At 38.1% G+C, this 23,979-nt stretch overlaps 1 protein-coding gene across 4 annotated transcripts in view; it reads right to left on the minus strand.

The window, feature by feature from the left end:
• Positions 1–23,979, minus strand: part of RTKN2 (rhotekin 2) — a 139,078-nt gene that overhangs the window by 59,552 nt on the left and 55,547 nt on the right. Inside the window, exons 1-2 of one of the 4 annotated variants that reach the window (XM_026013581.2) lie at positions 12,858–13,267; positions 6,001–6,197 (exon numbers count right to left, since the gene is read on the minus strand). In XM_026013581.2, the coding sequence (XP_025869366.2) occupies positions 6,001–6,197; positions 12,858–12,917 (257 nt within the window). In that variant the 5' untranslated portion in view covers positions 12,918–13,267. Of the gene's footprint in view, positions 1–6,000; positions 6,198–12,857; positions 13,268–23,979 lie in introns of those variants that run through there. The other 3 variants (XM_072756127.1, XM_072756128.1, XM_072756125.1) reach the window with 3 other exon arrangements.

Raw genomic sequence — 23,979 nt, forward strand, 5'->3', positions numbered from 1 at the left:
AACAAATAAGGAAACAAATTACTGTTATTAGGAATTAAGATTTTCAGAACAAGAAAAAAGCTAAAAATTCAAGAAAACAAAAACCTACAAATATCAATATAAACTCATAATTTTTTTTAAAAGTCTCTCCCATAGCTATGTCTACTATAAAGGTCTAAAAACAGTGATTCCCAGTAGCAATGAGCACACTAAGTGCCCAGATCTTGATTTCAAAATACCATTCACCATTAAAGGGAACCAGGACTCATTAGACAAATGGCTGATTCTAGGTGTGAGGCTCAGAAAATACAAGACAAGCCTGGGTCATCTTTTTGTGTTAGAAATTAAGGAAGTTCTTTTTTCAAAAGGTTTTTTTTTTTTTTTTTTTTTTGGTATTTTTATTTATTTGAGGGAAAGAGTGAGAGAGAGAGAGAGAGTGCATGGGGGGGTGGGGGAGGCAGAAGCAAAGGGAGAAGCAGACTCCCCGCTGAGCAGTGAGCCCAAGGATGAGGACAAGGAGCTGGATCCTGGGACCCCGAGATTGTGACCTGAGTTGAAGGCAAGCGCTTCACCGGGCTGAGCCACCCAGGTACCCAAGGAAGTTCTTAAGGACTAACAGAGGTAAGTTAAAAGAATAAAGAAGTCAGTCTGAAGGAATTTCCATCAAATTTTAGACAATTTATCGATCAAAAAGATTAATGGCTATAAATGATAATATACTGAGTAAATAACAATCCATGACTCTATGGAGAGAGAAAGGAGAGGAATACCTTTCCTTACAGAAGCTAAAAAGTGTAGAAAAAATAATAGTGTTAGATAATCACTATTTGCAAACCCCATTACAATAATGTAGGCAAGGATCATAAACGGATATAATCACTGAGTGAAAGCTACTTAGATAACAGAGTACTCTCCTAGTCCCATAATGTTCCAAAGATAACTTAGAACTGCAAGGAAAAAAACATTCTATCACAAAGAAATCAAGCAACTGTCATCCAAACCAAGGGATCAAACTGCAGTGTACAGTGATAGAGCCAGTTATTATCCCATCACATTCACATTGGCAGCATCGATCTTACCCAACTTCCCCTAAAGAAATTCTTGCCAAAAACATATTTAACCTGAGTCTTATAAATAAGCTTTTAGACCCAAATTCCAGGTGCAGCAAAAACAGAAAACAGGAGAAAAGTTTTCAATGATACCATAAAGAGATAATGAAATAAATAGAAAATGCCGGATTTTTTAAAAAGATTTTATTTATTTATCCATGAGACACAGTCATAGGCAGAGGGAGAAGCAGGCTCCTCGCAGGGAGCCGGATGTGGGGCTCGATCCCGCCCCAGGATCATGCCCTGAGCCAAAGGCAGACGCTCAACCACTGAGCCACCCACACGTCCCAAAAATGCAGGATATTTTTAAAGGATATTTTTTGTAAAGTATAGACTCTGTTAATGGCAATAAGTCTTTATAAAAAAGTAAAATGATTAAAAGAAAACAGTCAAAATCAACCATGTACTACATGAACCTTGATTGAATTCTGGTTTGGGAAAAACAACTATAAAAGATTTTAACAGCTAGTTTAAAGTAATTCAGACTGAATATTAGATGATTACATTGGAATTACTGTTAATATTTTACATATGATAATCATAGTTTGGCTCTGTAACAGGATGTTTTTAGAACCACTGAGATGTACATGCTATGTTGTCTGCAACTTATTTTCAAATGAATCAATATAAAAAAATGAATGTGTGTGTATGCATATGTGTACAAATACAAAGACGGGGGGGGGGTAGATGAATATATATGGTAAACTATTAACTGGTCCATCTAGGTAAAGAATAAACTATTCTTACAATTTTTATCATACTATTCTTACTATTTTTTACATATGAATTTCATAATTAAAAGTTGACTAATAAAAAGTTATAAACAAAGTTCCCTATAAACAAAGTAGGGAACAATAACCGACAATCTGTAACATGACAAGCATAGAGGCCAACAAAAGTCAGAACCTAAGAATAGGCATGAAGGTGACAAAAAGCATGCTAGGAAGTTTAAAAAGAATTTAAATTTCTACCTCTCTCAGTTTATATTGTGACATTTGCAAACACCTTACCACAATTATCTGGCACTTCAAAGGCTGTCAGTTAACACCTATTGACTTCCTACATGAGTGAGGAGTACTCAGGCTTTTAGGTCATCAGGGTTCATGTCCTAGCCACATAGTCACTGTGTGTTCTTTGAAACAATTATCTAATATTGCAAAGTCCCATTTGCCAAGTCTTTAATAAAGAGGTTTCTACCTCTCTCAGTTTATAATGGAATATTTGTGCACACCTTAGCATATCTGGGACCCGGAAATCTGTCAGTTAATAACTCTTAACCTGCCAGCTAGCATTCTAAACTTTCCTGAATCTTGCTTCCCCCTTGTTTTTCAACTCTGGCTTCACCTTGAACTTCAACCAAATACATCTCTTCACTTCTCTTAAATAATTCATGGTCATCTTTCATCCTGAGCTTTTATTTTGCTATTTTTCTTTCTTGGAGTGAACTTTCCTCCTACTCACCCAACGAACCTTATCCATCCTTCGCAATCTAGAAGATTCAGATCCAATTCTTTCATCAGATCTTTTCAAGTCTACCATTTCGTTCTGACTTGATTCTTCTTTGACAAAGCCTAGATGTATTGTCTGTTTTTATTTTTTGACATTTTATAATAAAATTTTAGAGAAGGTAGACTAGAGGTAGCCAGTAGACTCATTGTTTTTTTTTTTTTTTTAAGATTTTATTTATTTATTCATGAGAGACACAGAGAGAAAGAGAGGCAGAGACACAGGCAGAGGGAGAAGCAGGCTCCATGCAGGGAGCCCGACGTGGGACTCATCCGGGTCTTCAGGATCACACCCCAGGCTGCAGGCGGCACTAAACCGCTGCACCACTGGGGCTGCCGGCCAGTAGACTCATTAAAATGCTATTTTAACTCTGGTAACAATATAAAAACAAAGCATTTTTCTACCTTAAAGACTATCAAACAAAGCTAAGGAACAGGCTACTGAGTCTCTAAAGGTAAAATATTTGACTGTTAATATACAAATATTTTCATATTTTGACAAATTCTGTTCTTTGAATTTGTATACACCAACACAGTACTTAATAATCGTTCTACAAGTACTATTCAGTAAATATTTGATTGACTAATGAAATGGCATAATTTACATAACTTTCTTCTGGACACTGAAAACTACTGTAAGACTCTCCTTAATATTAGATCATTTTTATGTAATAAGAAGTATTATAATTTCCAGTTATATTTGATCAGTGATACCAGGTTATATATGCACATAACAAAATGGAATTGTAGACAAAAGAATTCGTAGAGGTTATTCAGATTCCTTTAAATAAATAATTTTATAATTAGGGGAGACAATTTTTATATGAATTATGAACAAATAGGTGTGTATAGCAGCAAAGCTATTTTCATCTAATGAAGATAATCCCTACAGAAACTGAAAATCACACACATTTCCAGTTGAGAGTCCCAGATATTTTTTCCTATCTTTTTTTATATAAACCCAATAAGGATTAAGCTTATTTGACATTTTAATAAATAGGTAACTTTAGAACTAAGTCATACTACCAAATTAAGAAAATGGTCAATTCATAATTCACTATAAATATGTAAAGAACATAAGTATGGAAAACAGATATGAATTCCTAGAGTACTGCATGTAACCATGAGAGGTGATATAATAGCAAGTGTTGAGTGCCACACCATACTTAAACCAGTGCTTCTCAAACTCTTCCACTCAAACAGTCCTCTTTTAAAAAAATGTCCTTAAAAAGGACTAGGGGAGGGCAGCCGCCCCGGTGGCCCAGCGGTTTAGCGCTGCCTTCAGATGCCCGGGGTGTGATCCTGGAGACCCGGATCGAGTCCCACATCGGGTTCCCTGCATGGAGCCTGCTTCTCCCTTTGCCTGTGTCTCTGCCTCTCTCTCTCTCTCTCTCTCTCTCTCTCTCTCTCTGTGTGTGTGTCTGTCGTGAATAAATAAATAAAATCTAAAAAAAAAAAAAAAAAGGACTAGGGGAGAACATATATCCCTGTGAATAGAATTACCCAAATCATACCTTAGTTCCAAATTTCTCATGTTTTATCCTAAAAATTCATAGTTTTAAAAAGATCTGCCAGGGCACCTGGGTGGCTCAGTGGTGGAGTGTCTGCCTTTGGCTCAGGTTGTGATCCCGGGGTCCTGGGATCAAGTCCCACATCAGGTTCCCTGCAGGGAGTCTGCTTCTCCCTCTATGTCTCTGCCTCTCTCATAAATAAAATCTTAAAAAAAAAAAAAAAAGACCTGCCATATTTATCCTATGGCTTTGTATATCTCCTGACACATAGTCATGTACTTTCACTGATATATGCAAACCAGTTTGAGAGACACTGACTCAAACCACGGTGTGTCCATCTGAAAAAATATTTTCCTAAATTGTGACACAAGAGTAACTTCATTTTATAATGTCAGGGATAAATAATAATGAAAATAATTTGACATTTGTTGAATAATAATGATATAAAATGTATCAGATTAGGTTTTAAATATAATCTTAATTTTCAAAATGTAAATATTATCTTGCCAGCCATACTGAAGGAACTCTGGCACAGAAAATATAGCTATCCAAAAGGAGTACTGCAAATAAACAGTAGTTACTTTGTACACAAGTCTTTATTTTATCACAATCTCATCAACATTTTATTTTTACAAAAATCTTTTCGTAACCTGTGTTTTTATCTTATGTTTCAAGAATTTAGTGGGGGTAACAGCAAAATGGCCACTATCATATAAAGAGAAATTCTTCACTAGTGCTAGAGCTTTAAACTGATCAACAATTGGTGTTGTAAGAACATTTATATTAGAAAAGAAACTAACATCTAGTCACTGAGCTGTGTCAGTTTTTAGGTTCCAGTTAAGACCTGGTATTGTAAAAAGGACAGGATATAAATTTCATATACAAATCCTAGACCTGATACCAAATGGCAGCACAGAGTAATAATCAAAAGAGCAAGGACTAAAAGGTACTTAGCAAATCCTAAGTAACCTCTCCGTAGCTTCTGTCCCTAGCCAGTGACATGTCCTTGAGTAAGTTTGCTTGCCTCTCTAGGACTTATGTTCACCATATGAAAGGAGTGTGCATTTCAATTTCTATACCTAAGTTCCAATTACTCTCAGCTAGCACATCTTTATTAGCATTTTTTAAGCAATTTATTTTTTTAAAAATTCACATTTCTATATACTCAGCTATCAGTCTTGGACCTTTAAAAAAAAGATTTATCATTTTATTATATATTTATTTATTTATTCATGAGACACACACACAGAGAGAGTCAGAGACATAGGCAGATGGAGAAGCAGACTCCATGAAGGAAGCCCGATGTGGGACTCCATCCCAGGATCCCAGGATCCCACCCTTGGCCAAAGGCAGATGCTCAACCAAACCACTGAGCCATCCCGGCATCCCTATTTATCATTTCAGAGAGAGAGAGAGAGAGAGAGAGAGAGAGAGAGAGAGAGCATGCAGAAGCATGGGGGGATAGGGGCAGACAGAAAGGGAGAGAATCTCAAGCAGACTCCTCAGAGCGTTGAGCCCAGGCGGAGGCAGTGCTTATTCTCACAACAATGAGATCTTGATCTGAGCTGAAGACCTCTTTGAGTCAGAGGCTTAACCAACGAAGCCACCCAGAGGCCCCAGTCTTGGTCCTTTTCAAAATATTCCCTCAGTTCTTGCTTCTTAACCATTTCATTTTACCATCTAGATTACAAGAAAATGGCCTAGTGAAAACTGCTGCTTTAACATATACTCTGAGTTCTACTGCCAAAATGTTATAATATCAGAGACTACTTTAGTGCATTTATTTTTTTAAAAGCTTTGGTGATTTGATAGGTCACATTAAAGTCAAATTATATTGTGTTCTTAATTCAAATACTTGAGTACATTAAAAGCCATAGGAAAAACTATGCTACTAACCATCTTCCAATTTGATTTGCAATCTGTTCTTCTAATTTCTGTAACTCCAATGTGTAAGCCATTATTCGAGCATTGCATACCATGAGATTCTTAACCGCATGCAAGATCTGGTCTTTCTGAGTGCTCAGAGAAAGGAGTTTCCATATTCCTTCCCGCATTCGAATTTCTAAATCTATTTTTTCTTGAATACTGCAGTCCTTTAAAAAAGAGAGAGAGAGAAAGCATTTTTAAAAGATAGCAAAAATACAAAATTATAACATTTCTTTTTACCCCAATAGATGGAAAATGTACTAGCCATCATTTTAATATTATAACATATTGAGAAAGTAACAAAGTTTTGAGGTATGAGAGCACAAAAGACACAGCTATTTGAAAATGCTCTTTGCAAAACCTGAATTTCTGGTTTTATTGGAAGTCTTTACAATCTAGTGAAGAAACAGAACAGAAATAAGTGTGAAAAACATTACATATTCTTAGCATAACTTCACGAGTTTGAATAATGTCCCCCAAATATTCCTGTCCTCCCAGAACCACAGAATGTGATCTTATTCAGATACAGGGTTTTGCAGAGGTAACTAGTTAAGATGAGGGGATACTGGAGTCATGAGGATACTGTTGTCCTTCTGGAAAAGCCATGTGAAGAAACAGAGAGAACTCCATGCAAAGACTGAAGCAGAAACGGGAGTCATGGGTCTACAAGCTAAGGACCACCAAGCAATCATGGGAAGCTGGAAAAAGCAAGAAGAATTCTTCCCACACTCTTTAGCAGGAATATGGATCTGTAGGTACCCTGATTTCATACTTCTGGACCCCAAAATGAGGAGATAACAAATTTCTACTGTCTAAAGCCACCCAGTTTTGTTAACTTGTTTTAGGACAACCTAAGGAATATAGTAACTAATGTAAACAACAACACAGCACATGTACGTATTATATAAGTTGTATCGTGGAATGGCAAGATGTGTTTGATGACACTGAATTAACCAAGGAAACATTTTCTACAGAAGAAGCTGGGAAAGGGACTAAGGTTTAGCAGACATGGTAAGCAATGTAAATAAAATCTCAGAAGGGTGAAAGCACTGTGCCTAGAAAATGTCAGAAGCTTTAGCTACTGGATGGAATGGATATTTAGAATGTACTTTTGGATATGTTTACTTTAGTTTTAAGAGTCACCATGAGGGACGCCTAGGTGGCTCAGCAGTTTGGGCACCTGCCTTCAGTTCAGGTCGTGATCCAGGGATCCGGGATCAAGTCCACATTGGGCTCCCTGTGAGAAGCCTGCTTCTCCCTCTGCCTATGTCTCTGCCTCTCTGTCTGTTTCTCTCATGAATAAATAAATAAATCTTTTAAAAAAAAAAGTCATCATGAAATTACTAAATCATTTTAGTTCTGAAAGTCTTACAATGCCCTGGTTCTACACACGTTACACATATAACATTAAAATTCTATAAACTGAAATGTACTTATTGAGTTAATTCACAGTAGCTTTTTAAAAAACAATAAATCATTGGATACTCTTTACTATACTATAAACATAATAATGCTCCAGAATGTCTATTACTAAAAGTGAAGTGACCATCCTGGCTTCTGTGGCAAAAAACCTTTTAATTGGATCAAAATCTGTATCAAAAAATGTAAATGGAATCTAACAGCAAAAGTGCCAGACATTGGGGATCCCTGGGTGGCTCAGTGGGTTAGCACCTGCCTTCAGCCCAGGGCAAGATCTTGGAGTCCCGGGATCGAGTCCCACGTCAGGCTCCCTGCATGGAGCCTGCTTCTCCCTCTGCCTGTGTCTCTGCCTCTCTCTCTGTCTCTCATGAAAAAATAAATAAAATCTTAAAAAAAAAAAGTGCCAGACATTAAAAAGACAATCTTTTCAAGAAGAAAACCTAAAAGTCAGAAGAGCAAGTCTATGAAAATTGCCCTAGAAGAGAAGCTGCAGTAGATGATTTAACTTGACTATCCAAATCAATCAAACGTACTATTCACATGCAGAAAAAAAGATCTGGTTAATTACCTTGTGTAATTACATCATGTAATTACCACATAAAAACCATCTTTAGTTGTATAACTCAAAACTGGTATACTATATAAATGTAGTCGTTTGCAGATTTTCCTTCTTTAAACATGGCTGAACTTCAACAATTCCATTTCATCTTTTTATGACTTTGCCAGTCCCAAAATAAATTCTTCTTTAATGTAATTAATAATTAATTATAAGAATTATCTATGTGGCCCATATGTCTATAGAAATAAACTCTGGCAGGCTGGTTAGTATTAGAGAGTGCACACAGGGAGCAACTTGAAGTCAGGATGAATAGCTTTACCCCACAACTCAAATATAAACAAATACCATCTGGTGCCATTAAATTCAATTTTGCTTTTTAAATGTTACTGTGAGGCAGCCAGATGAACCAGCACAGCGATTCTTAAAGCTGGCTGCACATTAGAATCACCTCTGGTAGGGGAAGGGCCTTATAAAACTATCTAAACTGAAGACTCACCACAAAACAATTAGACTTTCTGGAGGTGGAGCCTGAGTTTTTTGGTGTTTTGTTTTTTGTTTTTTTTTTTTTTTTTTTTCCTTAAGTTCCTCTGGTGATTCAATGTATAGCCAGTGTAGAGATCCACTCCTGTAGTACTTGAAATTCCATCACTCTGGAGAGTTGCAACAATCTTAAGGAACCAGTAGGTGGCCACAAATACATTAAAGAATCAGTTTGGGCTTCCTGGGTTTCCATCTTATAAATGAAGATTGTCTTCTCATCACTCACTGATAAAGACTTTAAAATTATAGAGGCTTGGGAAATAGTGCAGAAATGAAATGCAAAGTTAGGGCTTGTTTATTAAGTCACCTTATCTGTGAGATTAAATATTCATTAAGGAAATGAGATCTATCTAATAGATATTAATATTAGAATTCTATCCTTTAGAACAGAGATCAGTAAACTATAGCCCAGTCAATGTCTGTCTTTTGTAAATAAACTTGTACTGTGGTACAGTCACGCCCACTTGTATGATCTAAGGCTACTTTCAAACTACAATTGCAGAGGTAATTTCAACTAAGACCATGTGGTCCACAAAGCTGAAAATATTTACTCTCTGTTCTTTTACAGATAATAGTTTGCTGAGCCCTAACCCAGCCAAATTTACATACATATTTAACTATAACCTCATCTCCCCTATTCTACAGTGAGCAGATGTGGATCTAGGAGGGCTGACATGAGGAAGATGAACTGTTAAGTGTATGGATGCTTTCGAATGTACCGGGGTTTAAAAAAAAAAAAAAAAAAGAGCCATGATGTTAGCCAGTTTTGTATTCTCCATGCAACTTCTTTTAGTACACATTTGTACTTCACACACAGAGAAAACCTCTCTGGTCAAGTGATGACTCCAGCCAAAAAGTCTATATGGAATCAAAGAACTTAATTTTGGTGCTCCTGGGGTAAGAGTTGATGTGCTAATCCACAATGAGAACAATGATCATCTAATGAGGGCACAAACTGAGCATTTAAGGATGATGTTTACTAACCTCCGAGTGGAACAGTAGGGAGCTAAAATCTTTACTGCTCCTGCCTCAACCATAATGGCGGAGTCAAGACCGAGTAGGACTCAAGACAAAAGCATATATCCATCCCTTGTAGAAGTGTCTAAAAGCAAGTCTCCAGAAAAAGCAAAGAAAAATCCTCTTCTTGCCATTTCTTCAATTTTCTAAAGAGCTTCCTTATAAGTCAAACAGAGGCTTGTGGCACGGTCCTTATCATGTAAGTATCTAAAGTCAGGCTGATAAAAATTAACAAACAGGATAAGGCTAAAAATGAAATAGGGAAAGAACTTAAAAGTGCAAATCTAGATTATACTAGGTTTGAAGACCTAGAATGGAACAAAGGAAGTGCGAAGAAAATGGCCTTAGTTTTGAAATTAAGTGCCAACTTAAAAAAAAAAAAGGTTGCACTGCCACTAAGACAACTGTAGTAATCCATATAGAAGCTATCACCCACCTAATGGATATAGGTAAACCATGTTAGCTAAGAGACCATGATGAAAAAGACTGCAAGAGTATATATAGCATACATCCTTGTAAAAGAAATGGTGTGTTATTTTAAGAATTGGTTATGTACAGAAAAAGTCTAGAAATCATTAATAGTGGTCATTCTGGGGAATGGCATTAGAGAAATAATTCTTAAATTCATGTTTCTGTATATATTACTGAAATGAGATAATGAGACAAGGAAACTGAAGGACTCCATAAAAATCTTTTTGCTCCTTTTCCTGCTTCCATTCTTGCTAGGACCTGTACCCACACCCCACTTTACACATGCCTTATAGTGCAAATAATGCACATCCTCCCTGTACGGGAAGGAACTCATGATTTCTCTAGAACAGATAACATCTAAGGAAGAACCAGATGAAAATGTCTGGAGGAATCTACCGTATGTGTGTTCCAGACTACCAGTGCTAGACATCTGGACGCGAAGACACCCACCCCCACCCCCCACTCCCAGCAATGACACTTTGGGTACTAATCTTTGTTCTAATCGTTTTCTGGATGCCTGAGAAGACACATACACCAGACCATCATACTCAATAAAACTTCCAGGCCCCAAACTAAGACATATGCTCCTTTTCTTTCCAAGTCTCCTGGACATTCATCTGTATTTGCTCTCTGTATCTTCAATAAACTATTTCACCTCCTGTGGGTCATGTAGGGTTTCCATCCTGTAGGAAGCCAAGAACCCTCTTGGCTGGTCCTACAAGACCCCTCTGGGTCCTTGGATTTGGCCTGCTGCCCAAACATCCCAGGTGAATGGGACAAAAGATAGTAAGAAAATAGTTTTCTCTCAAGCACATTCTGAGTGTCAGGTACTATGCTAAGTATTTTAAAGAGGTTCTCAATTCCCAGCAACTTTCTGGAATAAGCATTTTACCCATTTCACAACTGTGGAATCCAAGGATTTAGAAATAACAGGTAATGTATTCAAGGTTTTGTACAACAAGCAGAGTTGGATTTGACCTTAATCTGACTCCAAGCATAGAATACTCTATGCTGTATGTACTCACAGATGACTCCGAAGGTTTAAGTAGAGGTTTTTTACTAGTGTTCCAACTACCTCAAGAATCTTTGGTCCTATCCCTATTAGATGGCAGGTTCACTAAGATCAAAAGAAAAACAGCAAACACTAGGTTGAAACCTATTACTATTTTGTAATTTTTATCCAAGATCCAAACAGAAGGAACTCCACAACTCAACTATTTTCTTGATGCCTCAAAATCATTAAATATTACACTTTCTCACATGTAAATAATCCAGCCCTTGTGTATATTTAAATATTTATTTTCATTCCATGTAGTAAGCTTCTTTCATGACCTTATCCTCTTCTCTCTTTTGTATAATTCCTAAATATTACTGCTACAAGCAGCTATATAAATTTACTTGAACGACTATACAAACACCTGTGTAACACACACGAGAACCTCAACAAATTGCCAATTCACTAGAAATCAAGATTTTGTTAACAATCGAGACAGCCAAAGTACAAAAGGAACAGGACAGAAAAGAAGTATCGGGATCCCTGGGTGGCGCAGTGGTTTAGCGCCTGCCTTTGGCCCAGGGCGCGATCCTGGAGACCCGGGATCGAGTCCCACGTCGGGCTCCCGGTGCATGGAGCCTGCTTCTCCCTCTGCCTGTGTCTCTGCCTCTCTCTCTCTCTCTCACTGTGTGCCTATCATAAATAAATAAAATAAAATAAAAAGTTAAAAAAAAAAAGAAGTATCTTAGGCAGCCCGGGGGGGGGACTCAGCGGTTTGGTGCCTGCCTTCGGTCCAGGGCAAGATCCTGGAGTCCCAGGATCGAGTCCTGCATCAGGCTCCCTGCATGGAGCCTGCGTCTCCCTCTGCCTGTGTCTCTGCCTCTCTCTCTCTCTCTCTGTGTCTCTCATGAAAAAATAAATAAAATCTTAAAAAAAAAAAAAAAAAAAAGTATCTTACATCAGAATGTCTGAAATTTTTGAAAATGCCGGCATTTCAAAAACAGCATTACTAATAAAGGAGTTAGACTTCTCTGCATAACGACTCAATGTCTTGCTTTATTTTTCTCAGTATCATTGAAGATTTCCTAACAATTTTGTATCTACTTGAGGTCTCAAAAAAAAAAAAAAAAGATAATAGGTTTCTAAGCAAAGGTAATAGGCTGGAGCATATAAACTTGCTAATAGCCTACCAATTTTGACCTACAAAACTGGCATTTTCACAGGGTTTAATCTTTCTCAGAATTAGGTAAGAGAAGGTGGAGGTTAGAATAGAAGTGAAGATCCAGCTTGATGACAGCAGTTTTCTGTTAAGACTCTAAAGTTATGGTTAAGGGGCAAATATAACATTTTAAGAACTGGTTTCCCTAAGGGGGAAAAAATGTTGGTCTCCGTGAAGTAAGAGGGTCTCTAACACACGCTTTACATGGCTTATCCAACTCAAGACGCGTCCATCAGAGCAACTTTTCCTGAGGTTCCCGGGCGGCGGGCCGCTCCTCCGACCCCGCCCTCTCGGCTCCAGGGCTCGCGTTCCCGTCGGGCGCGCGGCTCGGGGAGGCCGGAGCCTCTGTGCCCCCGCCCCCCGCATCGCCTCGGGGTTGGGGGGTCCGAGCCCCGGAGGGCGGCGGGAGCTGCGGGCAGGTGCGCCGGGCCGCGCCGGCGGGCTCCAGCGCTCTCCCTTCGGGCCTCCTCCGGGAGAGGTCGGGGCCGAGGGGGCTGAGGAGGCCTCGGGCCCCGCGGAGCCTCGCAAGGGCGGCCTCGCGGTCCTTCCCTGTTTCCGGCCGCGGCTGAAGGCGAGACACGGGGCCTCGACCACCAGGCCAGACTCACCTGCTGGGCGGGAAGGCCCGCCAGGCGCGGCTCGGGGCCCCTCCCGCTCGGCCCGTCCATGTCCAGCGCCGCCGCCGGGGCCGCCGCCACTCCGCCGAAGGTGAGATTTGAAAAGCCCGCCGCTCGCCGGGCCGCGGAGGACGCCAACCGCCGTGCGGGCCGTACCAAGTCGGGCCGCGGGGGGAGGGGCGCGGGGGCTTCCAGCCGCAGGGCGCACGCGCGGGGGTCGGAGCGGGGAGCGGCGGCGGAGCGGGGAGCGGGGAGCGGGGAGCGGGGAGCGGCGGCCGGCTTAAGGCCGCGGCTGGGGTGTGGGCGGGCCCGCGACCCGAGTGGGCAGGGCGGCGCGGGGAGCGCCCGACCCCGCGGGGTCTGTGCTGGTGGCGTGCGAGGCGCGTCCCCGGCGCGGAGCGCGTTCTCCCCGCGTCGCGGTGCAGGCGCCGCGCGGCCCCAGGCGGGCTGCCCCCCGCGGGCTCTCGGGCGGCGCGCGGACCCACGTGGCAGCAGGTGCCTGCGGCCCGGTCCCGGCGCGCACGGCCGGGTCGGCCGGGGTCCCTCGGCCAGGGCCAGTCCGGCAGGTGAGATGCCGTTGGCGTTTCACAGGTGTGAGTTGCTCTGTGATTGCAGATCCCCCGCCACACACGCCCAAGTGGTCTGTTCTGGCGAAGACTTCTTTCTTGAAAGTGGTCTACTCTCTCCTTGCAAAACACTGCCTCGTTACTCCTTCCCCACCGAGCCGCCTTGGACCATCATCCAAGGTGATGGCAGGGTGAAGTAGTCTTTTCCCAGAGCCCCATTTTTGGCTGTCCCTAAAAACCGAAACAAAGACTCCTTAAAGGGTTTTATTATTAATCATAATGGGAAGGTATGGAATCTTTAAAAACTAAAGTGCTGAAGATTTCAGCCCCTTTGTAAGGTTCTTACAATCCCGTGTCCTGGCCTATCCTGACTTATCCTTGAAAAGACAACAGGACTCCTCTCTGTCTCTTTTTTTAAAGATTATATTTATTTATTAATGAGAGACACAGAGAGAGAGAGAGGCAGAGACACAGGCAGAGGGAGAAGCAGGCTCCACGCAGGGAACCCAACATGGGACTCAATCCCGGGTCTCCAGGATCATGCCCTGGGCTGAAGGCGGCGTTAAACCGCTGAGCCACCCGGGCTGCCCAGGACTCTTCTCTTGACTTCTGACATTCTTTTCTCCACAGTGCAAAATGAACCAAATCATCTCTCTCCCACCATCACCTCATAGAAGGCTTTAGGCACTTTTCCTTCCATAATTGGGTGTGTGTGTGTGTGTGTGTGTGTGTGTGTATATATATATATATATTATTATTATTATTATTATTATTATTATTATTATTATTTTTGCCTGAGACATTCCTTGCTTAGGTTTGTTGTCCCAGTGTCCCACCAGTCTTGCACCTGTCCAAAGTGAGTATTAAATTGTATGGTCACATTATCCACAAGGCTCTTTTTTAGGCAGTTGGCTTGGAGATTTACTTCTGAAAATATGAAGAGTGCCCATCCTCTCAAATAGGTAATTTGCTTCTTTGAGGCCCTCTGGAATAGATGATACTAGAAGCTGCCCAGCTAGGAATGACCGTTCCCTTACATTAGGAATGTATGGGTCATTAGAAATGACCCATATCCTTACACACAACTATAAAATACATACAGCTCAAAATTACCAACACAATGAGTTCACCTCATTCTCTCCAAACATAGATCTGAATTCCAAAGTCAATAAGTACCCTTCCCCCAATGCACACCTCTCTCTTATGCTCACCACTTTGTGGTATAATTATCCCTACTCAAAGTGAGCTGCATGAGCCTTATAGAGTCCCTGACTCATAAAAGAAATACACACAGGGAGCACATCATCAGACATATATTATTTTTCATATAACACACACAGCTCTCAGACTCAAAGCAAAATACTTATACAAGTCATCACTTCATGGAAACAGAGGCAAGCCAACCAGTTTTAAATTGGACACGGTTGTAGAAATGTTTGATGAGTAAATACTAACTGGAGATGCATTTATTTATAATACTTGAAGAAAGAGATCTAGAAAAACCATATTTAGTAATTATCTGTGGAATTGACAGTTGCTATTAAAGACTTTTCTCTTTGGAGAAGATATGATGTAGTCCTATCTCTTTATTATTCATCAAGGGTTGTGTCCAGGAAGTGCTTAAGATAGAACTATTATATGGTGATTAAAATACCTCAGAGCAGAAATGTTGTTTCCTTATTTATCCCCAGGTCCTTCTGGTAGTTACATCAAACATAGGTTTCTCTGGTGTATGTGGTGTACATAAAAAGAAATGGAAACTACCAAAAGGTTAAAGATTTCACATGAGTAGTTTGGTTAGCTTAAGAATGAATGGATGGATGAATGAATGAACTTAACCACTCCCAGAAAGTAAGAAGTATAAACTTTTACTGTTTCAGCTCTTTGAAAAATAGCATTTGGGCATCTCTCATTTGAGAGCTGCTAACACCTTCCTTGGGCTCCCACAGTCAATGGATGCCCACCCAATAGTCCAGGTGTAAAAGCTTCAAATGAAAGGTGAATGATGGGATTACTGTTCTACCAATATTACTTCCCATGATAGGTTCAACATATAAGACTAGTTGTAAGTATTTGTTATGTCTAATATAACAAATAGATAATATTTAATAATTAGTAAATATAAAATCAGTATTTGACATAGGGCAGCCAATTTAGATAATACTAATAACTATCAAAGCAAATTTTTCTTCTCTTAATCCCTGCATTCATCTTTTTAAATCTCTCAAAGGCCAAAAGAAAGGAAAATACTGAACTTAATCAGGTCTCTTACATAATAGACCCATTATGTTTAAAAATGTGGTTTGTCCGGGAGCAGATAACTGTTGTGGTTTCTAATATCCTCCTAGACTCTCTTAAAAATTCTCAGTGCTTCCTTTATTCATCTGTTATCTTGTAGGTAATGCATTTAAAATGAACTTCATATACTAGAGCTATATTTTGAATTATATACAAAAAGAGGGGGAAGAAAGAAAGGACACTGAAGTAAAGATGCTAAGCAGAAGTACAGCATTTGCTTAAATGATGAGGCGGTAATCTACAAACAGCAGAAGCATCATATAATCATAAAGAGGATATGGAATACAGAATCTGAGGACGTATTAGCTCTATGACCTTGGGCAAGCCACTCAGTGTCCTTATCTATAAAACAACTATAATAATACCCAGCTAGTTTTTAAAAAGTTGTTGGGAGACTCAAATGAGATAAGATTTGTGAGAGTGCTTTGTAAACTAGTTATCCACACAAACTTGAGGCACTGTTACTGTAGGAAGGAAACATCAGCATCTATGGGCAGATGTACAATACCTGAGAACTGAATGAGACAAGCTTATGTGAATGAGACAAGCTTATGTGAATAGAGTTGGTTATATTCAAGATCTACCCACCACCGAAAAATAATTAGTACCTAGATTATATTATAAAGAACTACAAATCAATAAAAATCCAACTGGAAATTGGTCAAATGTTATGGTAGACATATTGTGGGAGATAAAACCCAAATGGCAAATAAAACATGAAACGTTGCTCAACTTTATTATCAATTTTAATCTGTAAATTTGCAAATTTGCAATTTACAGATTAAGAGCCCAACAAGACAATATTTTATAGTTACTCATATCGGTATATATATTAAGAAGTTTGATAATACTAAAGACTGGTGAATTTACAAGTCAAAAGGGTATTATACACTGATGGAGGTGATGTAAATTTGTGCAATTACTTTGAAAAAATTTGGTACACCAAGCCATTCCATCCTCAGGTAGGTATATACTTAGGGAAATTCTTATAAATGTGTACCACCAACATGTTTGTAATAGCAAAAATATAAAGCAATCCAAATGTTCATTTCAGGACAATGGAGTAAAGAAATTGTGATGGTGTACCCAATAAAATATGTCAGTAAAAATAAGTAAACCATAGATGTATGTAACATTATTAGCTGAATCTTGAAAATATTGAATGAAGAAATCAAGTTACAGAGGAGTACATATAATATGAAAGTTTTCCAAAGCTGAATAAGAAAAACCTAAACAATCTATTGTTTAGGAATATGTACGTGTGATAAAAAGCTTCTATTTAAAATGGAAGAGGGTGCTAAGAGCAAAACTCAAAATAGTGACTGTCTCTGGGAGAAAGGCAAGGGGATGGGATGGAAACAGAGCACGCAAATGCTGCTAGTAATGTTTTAGTTTTTAAACTAAGTAAGGGGTTCCTGGATTTTCGTTTTAATGTTTACTAGTAACATATATATATTGCATATAATCTTTCGTGAGCTTCAAATATGTCATAAGAGGAATCATTCTAAGATATTTGAAATATTCTTGTGCAAGTTAAACAATGCTGAGAATGTGCGGTATTTTAAAAGATGCTTACTTAGCAAAACAACAATACATTTTTTTGGCTTCCAAAATTTGACTTACATGTGATTCATTTCCAGTACATTGTAGTATGTGAAAGTGTGAAAGTACAGCTGTGATGCATTGGTGCCTTTGCCCGGTGAGAGATGAAAACTGGCCATGTGGATTTATCTGTGAAAACTTAAGAAGAGCCATTGCTTGGGAGCTTGGATGGCAGGTGAAGTAGGTAGAATTTGCAAAGGATGAGAGGTTTGTCAGCAGGTGAGGACGAAGTGAAGTGCAGTTTGAACTGTTACTGTTAATGCGACCTGTGTATTACCCATAGGCCTGAGGACATCCAAATGACATTAAAATCAGAGGGCTCCTTACTGAGAAAGCAAATCAGCCAGAGGAATTAGTTACATGACTTGAATCAGTGGTCCTCAAACTTTGGCACAAAAAACCTTTCAAAGTTTTATAGGTTTTTAAAGGAATCATTGTTAAGATCTTCGACTTGCATTCCTCATCTTAAAATTGATCCCCCTAAAAAAATAAAATAAAATAAAATAAAATAAAATAAAATAAAATAAAATAAAATAAAATAAAATAAAATAAAATAAAATAAAATAAAATAATAAAATAAAATAATAAAATAAAATAAAATAAAATAAAATAAAATAAAATAATAAAATAAAATAAATAAAATAAAATAAAATAAAATAAAATAAAATAAAATAAAATAAATAAAATAAAATTGATCCCCCTAAGGTGCCTGCTCTCCGGGCCTCACATTGGTCCCCCTTTCTCAGCCACCTTTTCCCACTTGACAAAAGAAAAGGTATCACTGTTAGCCATCCCTACTACAGCATTGCTCTATGGTATAAAAACCATCTGGGGGCCAAAGGGACAATTAAATTCATTGGTGTTGACGCTGCCACAGTCAAGGAACCAGGGGCTTACATAGCACATGTAGACTTGATGTTAAGAACTCTCATTCTAGGGATGCCTGGGTGGCTCAGTGGCTGAGCATCTGCCTTGGGCTCAGGGGTCCTGGGATCGAGTTCCACATCAGGCTCCCCACAGGGAGCCTGCTTCTCCTTCTGCCTATGTCTGTGCCTCTCTGTGTCTCTCATGAATAAATAAATAAAACCTTTAAAAAAAAGAACTATCTCATTCTATCATTAATATTTGCTCGTGGATACATTAACTAATTGGAGGAAAAAAGGGATCATCTATCTTGTTATGAGATTCATTTCCAGGGAAATTTTATTTTCAATGTTTAGTATTCTTCTGTTATAATTTGTAATATGCTTATTTTGTTATTAATTGTCTACTACTAACAATTTTAATAATGAAAACCAAAAGAAAACTCTTGACCATTGAATCTTACAGTCACATGAAATGTAAAAATGTATAAAATTCCAATTTATATTTATATGCTTGTTGAAGAGAAACATGATAGGATGAGCAATGAAGACCTCAAGCACAAAAATATTTTATGTAAGCATAAAAGTCGATGGAGAAAGTGGAATAAAAATAGAAGTTCAAGTAGGAAAAGGAACTTGTAAAATTTCCCATTTAGAGATAAAGTGGTTCATGTCTTTTTGATGGTGGCTAAATATCAAATCTTTAACATTTGGGATTCCATTAGATACACTTGGTAAATATAATGATTTAAATTGTAAATTATAATTATTTTCAGTACACCAGCAATTACATCCCTTGTAACTATTTAAATATATGCTAAAACATAACAAATTCCACCTTAAGAATACATTAAAAGGCAAAAAAAAATTAATTCTTTTAGGAATTTTGAACAAATATTTTGGAAAACTGCTGATTTAGATATCTAACAACATCACACTGCAAAACCTGGCTATGTCTATGTCTGACAGAGAGACATGCTTGCAGACTCACTTCACTTCCTCCAATTTTTCTCTGATTCTGCTGCCTCCACTTCCCACCATCCCTCACAGCCCCTCCTATCCACTCTTGTTTCCCAGACAGACTCAACTCCTTCTCCAGTAACTTTTTTTTTCTTCATATGGTACTATGGTACTATGATGGCATAGTACCATCAATTAGGCTGAGGACAAATTCTTCTCTTCCTGCTTTTGTTCTGGAGATGTTCTCTTTCTAGATATTCACCTTTGGTTTCTTCTTTCTCTATCTTGGATCTTACTGGTCCTTTGCTCTCTCAGGTAAAATTTTGAATTGACTTCTCAAGTTCTGAAGAAACAACAAAGAAGCCTGTTGGAATTTTTTATCAGAATTGTATTGACTTTAGAAGAAACTTACATGAGCGTTTCCTATCCATGAACATCATGTATGTTGCAAATGTAGATCTTCCTTAATGTCTTTCAGTAAAAGCTTTGTACCTTTTCCATAGAGGTTTTACGTATCTTTTGTTCCATATATTTTTGGATTCCTTATATCTCTTCTTGCTGCTGTAAATAATTGCTTTAAAATATGTCTTCTGTTTGTGGCTAGTGTATAAAAATAACCCCGATTTGCTTTAGTTGGTATTATATCCAAATACCAGTTGATCCTTGATAACTTAAATTCTCTTATTATTTCTAATAAATGGCAAGTTTGCAGAGGGCAGGGGGTGGTATTCCATGTAGACAACTAAGTGTGAATTTTAACAATTTTGTTTCTTTCTTTTCTAATTCTTATTATTCTTACCTGACCTACTGCAGTGGCTAGGACAAGCAGCTCATACAGTGTTAAATGGGAACTGAGAAAGTGAACATGCTTGTCTTCTTCCTGATTTTAAAGGAAATGTTTCTAATGTTTAACCACTTCTTTATCTCACTACATATACATCTTGTTACTTTGGATTTATGGCCTTCATTTATAAGCATTAACTCTTTAAAAATTGCCTCTCCTGTGTTCTCTCTGTCCTGTCAATTAGGGACTACAATTAGATGTAAGTTAAATCTTATCCTATTTCTTCATCTCTTAACCACTGTTTTATATTCTCCAGTTTCGTGCCTCTTTGTGGCTGTATTCTGAGTATTTTTTCCATCTTCCTATTTATTTATCTGAGTCTAATTTTCCCTTAAATTTAACCACTGAGTTTCTTTCTTTCAACAATTATATTTTTCATTTATAAGAGGTCTACTTTTGTTACTGTTTTATATCTTCCTTGTCACTTTGGGTAATCTTTTGTTGCCTGAGCATTCATCTGATTCTATTTTTAATTTATTTCAATATTTTTCATAATTGACATTCTGTATCTGGTCATTCTAATATTTGTGGTTTTTGAGGATACTAATTTATGTTTCCACTGACATTTACTCATGGTGACTTGTTTCCTTGTGTTCTGTAACCTTACATTGAACTTTCGAAGGTAGCTAATCTCAACTTTCTTCCAAAGAAGATTTGCATAAGCTTTTGCTGGGATCCATAAGGTCCTAGAAATGGGAGACCATTTAGCCCAAATTCCTAGGTTTAATATCAAAATCTCAGGTGCAGGTCCTTCTAGTTGCCACTGGCAGAACAAAACCACATGTGTATGTGCATAGCATGTGTGCCGGTATAGCTTATAGCTCCAGTTTCAGCTCCTGGTTGTTTTGTTTATTTTGGGGTTCTTTTGGTTGTTTTAGTTCCTTAAAAGATATTTCTTCTTTCCTGAGATTTTAGCAATGCTACAAAAGTTATACTTTATGGAAAATTTATGTTTTACACAAACCTGTTCAATAATAAGAGGAACCACAGTTCATGAAGCCTGCCATATTGCTGATACAGAAGTCCAGAGGAAAGAGTATTTTAAATACCAAAAATATAAGAAGTATATAATATTCTGCACTGCAGTCTTAAACTGCACACATTTGGTTTTAAGGGAAAATTGCTATATTATCTTTGTTTTTCTCCTACCACCTGAAAAAAGTTGTTCAGGGTCCCAGTAAGGTTACCATTGTTCACCTTTGTACAAAGATGAAATTTTTCAGAAGATAGAACAAACAGCAATGGAGAATAAATAAATTGGAAAAACCTTTTCTCTCCCTTTGGGATAGAGGATTCTTAAAATACCTGCCCCCTGGGATTTCACACTTGCTATAGACAAAAGTGTTGTGTCTCGCATTCTTCTCTTTTCTTTTTTGGAAGTTGCCCTGAACATGTTTCACCAGCGTATACTGGATGTTTGGCAAGCAGATGACTTGCCCTTTTAGTTTAAAGGGTTTTTTTTGGTTCAAGAGGAACCACAGCAGACATGAAGCACATTTCTCTGTGATGTAGGGACTACACTGTAGTCTCATCCATAGATCCTGTTCTTTGTGTTTGCCCTCCTCCCTAAATGTCACTTTTTGGTTTTTCTTCTTCAGGGAGGGTGAATATGTATTGCCTATAGGAAGGAGAATGGATTGAATACTTGGTACCTTGAAGGACTAATGTAATCGGTGACATTCACAGAATACTTCTAATCTGGTTCATTTCCTCATAGGTTTGCCCACTTGCAGTTAGCCATGACTGTGAGGCATGCTTTGGCTGATGAACCATGAATAGAAGTGTCTGTATAGTAACGTTAAGAGCAAGTGTGCAATTTGCTACAATTTTGTTTCCCTCTGTCCCAGGGACAAGCAACTTTCCAGGTAGTGGATGGTACAATATCCTGGGTTGCAGAGGGACAGAACTAAAGAGAGCCCCAGATATCTTGTGATAGACATGTGTTAAGAGCAAGAGATATGTCTTTGCTGTTTTGAGCCTCTGGAGGCAATTGTTTGTTGCTACAGAATCATGTAGGCCACCCTGACTTATGCAAGTACAAAACCGAGAGACAGGATTTAAAGTATAGCCTTAGACCTGCCACCTAGTATCCACATGCCGAGTTGCTTGGTGTCTCTAAACCCAAGTTCCTTCACCTGTCACGTAGGACTGATCATTCTTCCCCTGTCTGCTGCACAGGCTTGGTTTTGGTATCCAACATTTGTGAAGGTGTCTGAAAAATGTAAAGGAGGTGCAAATATATCCCAGTAGTATCATTAACAACATTGAATTGGTTTATTCCAATCAATATAAGGCCAACCCCAAGAAGAAGATGTTAAGGAAGTTATGAAAACCTGAGAAGTAAATCAGTTAATAGTGTAATGAAGACTTGACCATTTCAGCATGAAGTAGTGACATGTCCATCTAAAATATCTAAATATACCTAACTCTGGGACATGAACAAGGGGTAGTGGAAAGGGAGGTGGGTGGGGGGTTGGGGTGACTGGGTGATGCACACTGAGGGGGGCACTTGGCAGGATGAGTGCTGGGTGTTATGCTATATGTTGGCAAATTGAACTCCAATAAAAAAATAAAAAATAAATAAAAAATAAAATAAAATATCTAAATAGCTACACACACTTTATTTTGCAAGCATAAACTTCTTTAAAAAGTCTTTAATGCTTTTGAAATGTTATTGTAAGTTAAAGAATTAAAACTAAGAAAAATAAAACCCAAGGTAATTTTGGAAGAAAAAAAGTTTATTTTGTGGCCTTAAAAATTATATTTTTTGTGTATGTGATATCAAGGTGATCATGAAGTTGGCTTGCTTACTGTAAGTTCCAGAGCCAAGCCTATTAGACTGCTTTATTTCCAAACTTCTTCAGCCATTTCCTCACCACAAAATTTCGAGTTGTTGGAGTTGACCCTGGTCTTCCATCAAGAGTGCCACATTAGAAAGAATAAATCATAAAGTCTTATAAAAATACCCTTCCTGTTATTTTCTGAAAATGAAAGGCAGGAAAACATCCTGTGACCACTTTCCAGAGTTTTTGAGCCAATTTGGCAGCTGTACACTAGTTCACAAAGACCATCAACTGAACACTAAAATTGTTCATGAGAAGGAACTCCAGGTCTTACAGGATTGTTGTTTTTGGCTTGTCATTTGCTGAATTATGAATGGCCAGGCAGGTAGGGCAGGCTCCATTTAATTCTGTAAAGTGCTGTGTTGACTGGTGCTATCACAATAATGATGATGATGTGTAATGAATAATTATACACGAAAATCTGAGCTCCTTCTTACATGTAAGACACTGGATTGGATTACTTATCTCTGTCCTTTCCAGTTTTCAATGGGAAATCTAAAAGATTTAGAATTCATTTTGAGCTGTATAAGCTTTCCTGACTAGTTATGCTCCAATTAAGTGTTAAATAATAGCTAATGCTAGATGAAAGCTTACTTATTGATGACCACTGCTCTAATTATTTTCCATTTGTTAACTCTGCCATGAAGATAATTTCATTTATTCAAACCATTTCTTTATTACTTGCAGAAACCATTCATTTATAAAACATGCACTAAATTCTTCAGCTGAAATACATAAAGTATAAGATAGTGTATAGTATCAATAAGAAACTTTGTCACCAAAAAAAAAACCAAACAAACAAACAAAACTTGTCACTTGTGACTCAAATACCATGGTTCTGACTTCTTGAAAGGATACTTATGTAGGTTTGAGGATATAGTCATCAGATATACATCTTTATTTTTTTATGTCCTAACAATCTCTTCATCATTTGGAGTTTCAATTCTTTGTTTTGTGAATGTTGTGATAACAATGTCTCTCCTTCTCCCTAACATGGTATAAATAAATTCTGAGATTTTACCTGCAAGTTTAATGTGTCTTCCTTAATGTGTAACACTAAATACTTTGAAGAATTCACATACTAATCATATACTGGATTCATATTTTAAAAGTGTCTAATGAAAATATTCTTTTAAA

Source organism: Vulpes vulpes, chromosome 4 (assembly GCF_048418805.1).
Source record: "Vulpes vulpes isolate BD-2025 chromosome 4, VulVul3, whole genome shotgun sequence".
NCBI classification, from domain to species: Eukaryota; Metazoa; Chordata; class Mammalia; order Carnivora; family Canidae; genus Vulpes; species Vulpes vulpes.